The sequence below is a fragment of the Scyliorhinus canicula genome, chromosome 17 (assembly GCF_902713615.1).
Source record: "Scyliorhinus canicula chromosome 17, sScyCan1.1, whole genome shotgun sequence".
In the NCBI taxonomy this organism is placed as follows: Eukaryota; Metazoa; Chordata; class Chondrichthyes; order Carcharhiniformes; family Scyliorhinidae; genus Scyliorhinus; species Scyliorhinus canicula.
The window spans coordinates 42,772,882-42,782,001 of record NC_052162.1 but is presented as its reverse complement, the minus strand read 5'-3'; the positions used below and the strand labels follow the sequence as shown (position 1 = coordinate 42,782,001).

The window sequence follows — 9,120 nt, the reverse complement described above, 5'->3', positions numbered from 1 at the left end:
TAATTCCAACTAAACAACTATTATTGTATAATTTTTTAAATATAAATTTAGAGTACCCAATTCATTTTTCCAATTGAGGGGCAATTTAGCGTGGCCTATCCACCTATCCTGCACATCTTTGGGTTGTGGGAGCGAAACCCACGCAAACACGGGGAGAATGTGCAAATTCCACACACACCGTGACCGAGAGCTGGGATCGAACCTGGGACCTCGGCACCGTGAGACGGCAGTGTGCCGTTACCACATCGCCATTGTGCTGCCCACTTATTGTATCAATTAAGGTTAAGTGTCAACAATTGGGGGAACTCCTTCGATAAATACCTGTGCACAGAGAGACACTTGGTGGGTTGTAGAATAAGACGCAATACAGTTGTAATATTTCACTTTGTGACTAAAGCTAGAACTGCATAAAGATTGACTTCTGGTCTTCACTACTGACTATAAGAAGTTTAACATGGTAACAGAGAACGATTGCCTGAAGGTAAAGGTTAGAAACAAAGTATTTTTTAAGACTGAGGATTACAATCTGAGTAGGTTTTGTGAAGAATGGCTGAAAGCAAGTGTAAATTGCCAGGTTATGATGAACTATTGGATGCTGACAAGTTATGGTCAGACGTTGATAGATTGTGAAAGTTGGGCAGATATTCCATGGAAGAATATATCATCTGCTTTAATGGGCTGCAGCAAAGTTTTGAGAAATTCAAGTTGAATTCCTTGTTCTGTGCTCACATTTAAATTACTGGAGTGTCGTAAGATATCGCATATTGAGAGGCTCCTGGTCTTAACTGGAGTTCGGTTCTCGGAGACTTTTGGAGCAGATGTTTGCTTCTTTAAAAATATTCCTGTGGAAGCAACCATTTTCAGCAGCCTTGATTGCACAAATGGGACATTGCGTGGTGTCACAAAGGATGCAGAACTCAATGATTGAGGCACTTTGAGATCATCCAGATGCAGGTGCCAGTACAAATGAAGAGTTACAGACAGAAGTAATGAGGATGAAAGTATTTTTAGCGGACCTGGATAATGCAGAAGATGACCGGATTGGAGCAGTAATAAATGAATGAACCCCAGGAATGTTTGGGGAACAGTTAACAGCCTTAGGTATGATTCAAAATATCAGTATGCGATGAACTGCCCAAAACTGAACATTAGGGTTCTTGAGGTGATAGTAATTAGTCTGAAGGAATTGTAATTGTTGCAAGAAGCTTAATTTGATGACAAATATATTAGTTGCGGATTCATTTAGCTATGATTCAATGGCAGAGCAGACTTGATGGGCCAAGTGGCCGAATTCTGCTCCTATGTCTTATGGGTGAAAGGTTAATGGAGGCCGGGGGGGGGGGGGGGGGGGTAGCTGGGAATATGGGTTGCCGTTATAATCAGAGCAGCCATGATCATTAAATGGTGCAGCAGGCTCAGGGGTGGAGTAACCTGCTGCTAATGTGTAGGTTTGTGTTGCAGTGAGTTTCCTGAGGCAAAGGCATCTGCAATAAATATGTAATCCAGATGCACTTTTATCTAAATATATCTTTGTAAATATATACAGTCACAACTAACTATGAGATATTTGCAAGGCATCAGGGAACTTTATAACTTGACTAGGGAGGTAGGGGAGCTTGGGAGTGGGATGTTAGGCATTTAGTTGATTTGGTTATTTGCTGCCCTGTGGCTTCTTTTGTTTTGTGTTTAAATATATAAATGCCTCAATTAAACATTTCGAGAAAAAGCAATTAAATTGGGCCCTGCTGCTGGTCGGAGCATTGCTACTGTACCCGAATCTGATTGACCTCCTAAATTTAGTGCAGTAAGAAAGATTAAATTGTTGTTCAAACACACGCCAGTTGCTATCCATATTACCATGAAATCTGAGACTCATTGGTGTCTTCAACAACTCCATGTAGTTCATTCGTGCAGTCTGCAAAATCTTCAAATCTCTGTGGACCCCGTGACAGGATTGTTTTTTTCCCTCCGTGTTTAATACCATCCAGCCCTGGTAGCATGTAATGTTCCTGTCGGATGGCCTGATTTATATTACAAGAACACTTATAGCTAAAGCTATAATCTATTTATTAACATTAACTAAGGGTCAAATATATACAAAACAGATGAATAATATCATGACTACACACAAGCAACCTCTCTCCCAGCTCCCTTGTCAATCTGAGGTCACCTATTCACTGATATACTAATGAGACTCCTAGCGGTCAGTGAATTACAACAAAACCATGATATCAGTGCAGTGAAGTAGGCTCGAAGGGCTGAATGGCCTCCTCCTGTTTCTGCTTTCTCTGTTTCTAAATATCCAATTTTGAAGATTGTGTGGTCGTGTTCAGACATGAAGGTGACGATCAACGTTGTTAGATGTTTCCCACTGACTCATTTTTCCAGTTAAATTTTATTTTAAATAGAAAACATGAAACAAGTTTTCCCAATACAAATACATAACATAAGAATCAGGGCAAGAAAGGACCATTAGCCTCCCCACAAGGCTAACGTACCCTGTTAATACCAATAATTTTATTTTAAATAGAAAACATGAAACAAAGTTTTCCCAATACAAATACGTAAGACTCAGGGCAAGAAGGGAGCATTAGCCTCCCCACAAGGCTAACGCACCATGTTAATACCAATAATCTACAAGAAAACACATCACGAGATATCAAGGTCATCACCAGAAGTACCACCACCAGTGATAAAGCTGCAGTCATAGGATTTTTCTCTTGTACAGCTCAAAATACTCACTCAATGTATCTTAAATTCGTACAGACAAATACATTTTTTAAACTACTGGTTCTATATAAACAGTTTGAAAATTCCACATGTATGTTGTTATACTTTGTTGAAATCAGAGTCACAATGCGGAGATGAAAATTTGACACCTATTAATGCATAAAGGTATAATGATGTGTTTCATGGTCCACGTCCAACATTCATGAACTTGATTACACTCTGCATTCAGCAATTATTTTGCAAATTCAAAATGTAGATTAGATGCAACTACCTTCAAATCATCCTTGGAGAAAATCTACTTTTGACAAAGTGTACCTCAAGTCATGTAAAGAAAATTGTTGCTCAGCGCATTAGAATTTCTCATGGTGCCAAGGACTTGGGTTGGATCCTGGCCCCAGGTCACTGTCCATGTGGCACTTGCATTCTCCCAGTGTTTGTGTGGGTCTCACCCCCACAACCCAAAAAGATATGCAGGGCAGGTGGAATGGCCACACTAAATTGCCCCTTAATTGGAAAAAAAGAATTGGGTACTCTGAAATTTTGAAAAACACATCAGAATTTATGTTTGAATCTCAATCCATAAATTATGTAGATTAGGAAATATTCAACATTAAATTGACATTCACAAAAATCTAAGAAAATTATAAGCTAAAGTGCTGACAATCTCGGACAAGATTATATCCCATTTAATAGTACTTCTTTATATTGATAATTACATTAAAAATCTGTATGCATTTCCAATCTACAAACCCTACTGGGCAACTCTGTGCAAAGCTTTTCCATTATAAATTCCCATGTCCACATTTATAACGAAAACTGCCAATATAAACTGGTCATGCTGCAATTGCACTCTTCCTTCTAACAATAGTGGAGGTGAAGTGTTCCCAGGTGCTTTATTTGCAATGCTGATAAATTGCTATGCGCCAATCAACTATACTTCTGTTCCCAAATTGCCATCAGTTTTGCTATTTAACGATAAACCAAATCAAACACCAAGAAAGAACATAATGGACGACTTTAAAATGAGGATTGAATTACGTATTAATAGCTTGATTAGATATATTCCATTCTCTAACCCTCTAGTGAAGACTATGTGCAGCACCACAAGAGTATTTTGCAAGTACACAGTTACAGTCTCACACGGCTTCTTTCAAAACCTTGCTAGATTACCTAAACTATACATATATATTTAGGAGTTATCTTGAATTGAGGCCTTCCATATCCATGATGGTTTTGGATTGAGGCCTTCCATCTCCAAGATCGTTGGTGCTGTGCCCCAAGCTGGATGCCTACTTGACTCCACTAAGTTCCCTCTAGACTAACCCCCATCACCATTGCATTAGACACCACTACTGTTAAGAGAAGGAAAAGCAGATACAGAGTTTGGGGAGAGGCAAGGAAGTAACGAGGAGCAAGAGGACAAAATGTGATATGGACAAAATGGAAAGGGCAGTAGGAGGAGGCAGAAATGCTTTTAATTGTTTGTATGTGATTGTGCTTTGGGACTGTTTTTAGTGTACAATGTTTGTTTTTAGGACTCCAATATTTTAGTGTATAGTGAATGGGAGAATGCATTTCTATGTGGTCTTATGCAGCTCACATATGACATGTGCACCAAGTCCTCAGCTCAAAAAGCTTGGACATCTCTGGTATCTCAACAGGAGCTAGATAATCATATCTGGAATTACAGACCTCTATGACATTGTCAGTAAACCTGCATGGCACATCTTAATAGCTGACGTCCCAACAAAAGGTGTAGCCCTGAAAATTATAGGAGGCACGACTTGTTAGCATCTTTCATTTACTCGATTTGGAGGTCAAGCAGATTAAAGGAAAATTAAAATGTACAAGCTAGGTAAGTTGTGAAATAAATCTATTCCAGAAAAACATCATAATATATTCCTGTCAATATAACTCTTTGCTGCTAACACTTTTATTTTTCAGCAAATTTCTGTGTTCGTTGTGGGCAATGAAGTTGGGAAATTCCAGTTTTATACCCACTAATTTAAAAGCAGTTGCAGTGAAGTTCCTTCTTTGGTCAAACAATTTCCCACTCAGAAAAGTGCCTCTTACGGTGTGCAAATGTTTTACCTCCTGCAAAGGTGATTACTACCAACTCACTGGGATTACCACTTTACATCAAAACATCCTTTTGAAGATACTGCTCAGCTGTTCCCTGTAGCGAATTGGTCCAAATAGGCATTTCCTGAGGTCAAAGAGGTAAATTACTGTTGCTGAGGAAATTTTCTACACTATACTGCTGAAGTTTTTGGGATGTTTTACTATATTAAATATGCTATATAAATGTGAGGTTTGGCATATGTTTGTAAAGCTCCAATTATTTCTCTTAAGTAATGACAATTTCAAGTTCAGAAAAAAACCTGCAGAAAATTACTTTTTTTCTCTTTTATATGTAGCAGTGTTCTGATTAATCATGGCTATTTCACATAATTAGGTCCAAGTGGGATGTATAGTGTGCAGTGTGTAATAATGAAGGTTTGACTCAGGTGTCACAGAATCACATTAGCTGCAAAACCTTTACATAATCCAACTCCTGAGCAGTACTTCAATTGTAAAGTAATTAAATTGTAGATGTCACACTTTTGAAAATGACAGTACGTTTACGCAGGGATAAATTGCAGGTGGAGGTAACTGAAGCACGTTTTCAGGCTCTAGCTTGAAATTATGCCTACCATGATGTTATTGAATGGTGGAGCAGGCCTCAAGGGGCTGATATGTTTGTTATGTTCATATGTACCAATATACAAGCACCACCCAACACTAGTGATTAAACTATTTGTCCTCAGCATTGCATTTTTAAAGAAGTATAAGATTGTGATTTCAAGGCACAGAACAGATTCACCTTAACAGAAAAATAAAACATTAAGTTACATTATACAACACCCAGTCTTAATAATATAGTACAATATCCAAATGAACATAAACAATACAATGAGAGATCGTATATGCATGACTGAAATGTCTACTCAAACTAATACAGTTTAATGTTGGGTCATATACTTGTATGATACTCAGCATTCATCATTTCTACCACCAGTGACATGCCTATGATCATCCTTATACAGCTCAAACTTAAGTCTGAAATGATAAATGATTGCACAATCATTGGTGTTTTTTCAAGTTCACATGAACAGGTGTCAAATATTTCCAATGCTTGCCAAAATATTTTACTGACCCCTAGCAACATCTACTCTGCCATTCAGTAACGAAAATCTGTTCTTGTTAACCCTGCAGGCAAACCTTAACTTGAGTGTAATCATATTTTTTCAGACAAGTTTTTAGTTATTTTGTTTATGCTTATTAACATTGAAGGCACATATTCAGTTAGAAACAATCTTTGAGATTTTACAAAACTTGAACATATTAAACAACAACAGAAGCATTTCCTTTATAGTTTTCATATTTCATGTCTCTAGCGTGATTCTAGCGTGGAAGCAAGAAATATTTAATCATTGTCTGAACCTACAGGTGGCATGAAAAGCAATGCATCATTAAACATATGCCCATAAGGCCGAAGCCTGTAAACGCCATACATCAGGACATGCATATGATTAGGTGAATTCCCATCAAAAGTAATGGCCACATCAGAGCAACATCCTTCCACAACTTCATTTGGATTCTTAGACATTGCCTCCACGACAAGGGTATTTATATTTTTTGAGTTGAACAGTTCTTTTCCTTCATCATCTTCTGCATTATCAGCAAAAACTCCCGTGTACTTCAGACATACTGCAAGTTCCTTGTCTTGAGACATCTTCCATAGCAAACTCCCCTTCTCTGGACACTTCGCAGAATCATCAAGAATCCCGTAGAGCCTTTCTAATGCTTCTATACTTAGGACCACACCTGAAGAGGATTCTACATATTCCAAATCGCCAGACTTGACTGTATGACCAACATAGAAAGGCTGTTCTGGGTCTTTATTCAGCAAAAAGAACTTAAGGTTTTCAATAATTGCAAACGTAGTTGACTCCACCAAGAAAAACCAGTTATAATTATCTTTGTAGTTTTCATAGGCATGCTGGAAGGCTTTTCTAGTCTGGATCCATTTATCCGCTGTAGCAAGGCTGACTGATTGGAAGATTTTTATAGTTTCCGGGCTGTAAAACACAGCCTTATCACAATGTTTGCTCCACGTTTCCACCGCGGAGGCCCAATAACCAATTTCTTTGGGTGTAACCATGATCAAACACAGCACACGGATCGTGAGGCTGAGCTCCATACGCTTTGCCTCGGGAAGCTTCAATAGTTCTTCCTTATTCGGAGCTTTCAGGTGGTGGTGTTCGTGGCTTCGCAGTCCCGATCCCCCGCCTATCTCAATGTTAGCCAAGAGGGTAAAGACGAGACAACACATTCCACCCAACATCACACCCTTCACGAAAGAAGTGCCTTCTGTCATCATCTTTGCCTGTAATTGGGGGGGGGGGGGGGGGGAGAAAAATAGGGTCATTTGAAGCAGAATGTTTATTAGCATCAATTTAATTTTTTTAAGAAAGCATTTTGGTTTAAGCGGTGGGAGAGTAGGAAACTGCTCCAGGCACCCGGAGCGGACAAGTCCCAGGGAAGGTGAAGCCGCTCCGGGAGCCCAGCCCAGCCACCGGCGGCCGGAACATCCCCTCCTCAACCCAGCCCCTCGCCTCACAACCTCACCTCTGCCTCACGATACCAACAGCCGCAAACACACTTCAGCCTTCTCCGTCTCTGCTTCCCGGCTCAGCCGGATTTCCTGCTTCCGCCAAAATGAAAGATGGCCGCCGCCCCCAGCCTTGGAGAGGCAACGTTGGGTCATCAAAAGTGCCAGTTCGCAGGACAGAACAGACTGTTATACTGTTTATGTCATTCATAACCAGTTAGGGAACTCAGTGTTATGTGAATACGTATCTCGGGGTCGTGGCCGATGGGCGCCGTGGCGCATCATCATCACCCCCCCCCCCCAGGGGGATGATACTGTGGTTGGTTAGGCGACCTTTGAGGTTTGGTTTTAGATACAGTGCCCCACCAAGAGGCTGTCAACCCCTCATTTTTCTTTGGTTTATTTAGCATTTGTTAGTTTAATTGACTATATTTTAGGGTGCCACATTCACTGTTGCACTGAAGTCAGTGACAATGTATTATGTCTACCAGTCCACAGGGAGGATAAATAGCAAGAAACACATGTACTCAGGAAGCTTCTGATGTGTTGGGTACTCTGGATCCGTGGAGACTGCGTTTACCTCAGCAGCAACACATACAGGCTACCAACACTTGAAATAGTACAACACTATTTTATTAAGTTAGAAACTGTTGAACATACTTTCACTGTGGGTCGACACTATGTTAGATTAAACTAAAGACCTATGCCTAACCTTTTTTTTAAAAAATTTTTTTTAATTAAGATTTTCGCAAAATATAAACAACAAAACAATATTAACAAAACAACCGTGGTAAAAACCCAAGAACAACACCCACCCAACTTCAAAAGCAACTGCAAACAAAAGAAAAAAGAAAAAAACACCCAAACACCAAAAGGGAAAGAGATAACACCCGCCACATCCCACAAACCCATATACACAGTTCTCCGTCCCACCGAACCAAACACCCACCCCCCCCCCCCCCCCCCCGGGGTTGCTGCTGCTGCTGGCCTATTTCCCTACCGTTCCGCCAGGAAGTCCTCGAAAGGCTGCCGCCGCCTAAAGAACCCTTGTACTGATCCCCTCAGGGCAACTTTCACCGTCTCCAATTTAATGAACCCCACCATATCGTTGATCCAGGCCTCCACGCTTGGGGGCCTCGAATCCTTCCATTGAAGCAAGATCTTCCGCCGGACTACTAGGGACGCAAAACCAGAACATCGGCCTCTTTTGCCTCCTGCACTCCCGGCTCCACTGCAACCCCAAAAATTGCGAGTACCCAGCCTGGCCTGACCCTGGATCCCACCACCCTCGACAGCGTTCTTGCTACCCGCGTCCAAAACTCCCCCAGCGCTGGGCACGCCCAAAACATATGGGGATGATGCGCTGGGCTCCCCGAGCACCTAGCACACCTGTCCTCGCCCCCGAAAAACCTACTCATCCTCGTCCCAGTCATGTGGGCCCTGTGCAGCACCTTGAACTGTATAAGGCTAAGCCTCGCACAGGAAGAGGAGGAATTCACTCTCTCCAGGGCATCCGCCCACGTCCCCTCCTCACTCTCCTCACCCAGCTCCTCTTCCCATTTCCCCTTCAGTTCCTCCACCGAGGCCTCGTCTACCTCCCGCATAACCCGGTGTGTGTCCGAAATCCTCTCTCCTCCAACCCACACCCCCGAGAGCACCCTGCCCCGTACCCAACATGGGGGCAGCAAGGGGAACCCCTCCACCTGCCGCCTGGCAAACGCCCTAACCTGCATGTA

The 9,120-nt window shown here is 41.5% G+C and overlaps 1 protein-coding gene across 1 annotated transcript; it reads right to left on the bottom strand.

The window, feature by feature from the left end:
• Positions 1-2,379: 2,379 nt before the first annotated feature.
• Positions 2,380-7,591, bottom strand: c1galt1c1 (C1GALT1-specific chaperone 1). Its single transcript, XM_038775017.1, has 2 exons — positions 7,402-7,591; positions 2,380-7,159 (listed from the first exon to the last, which is right to left on the bottom strand). The coding sequence occupies exon 2, from the start codon at positions 7,151-7,153 to the stop codon at positions 6,197-6,199; it is 957 nt and encodes a 318-aa protein (XP_038630945.1). The 5' UTR covers positions 7,154-7,159; positions 7,402-7,591; the 3' UTR covers positions 2,380-6,196.
• Positions 7,592-9,120: the final 1,529 nt, after the last annotated feature.

Bases quoted from the DNA above. Each gene is read 5' to 3' on its own strand.
- c1galt1c1 (XM_038775017.1), bottom strand. From the start codon at position 7,153: ATGATGACAGAAGGCACTTCTTTCGTGAAGGGTGTGATGTTGGGTGGA.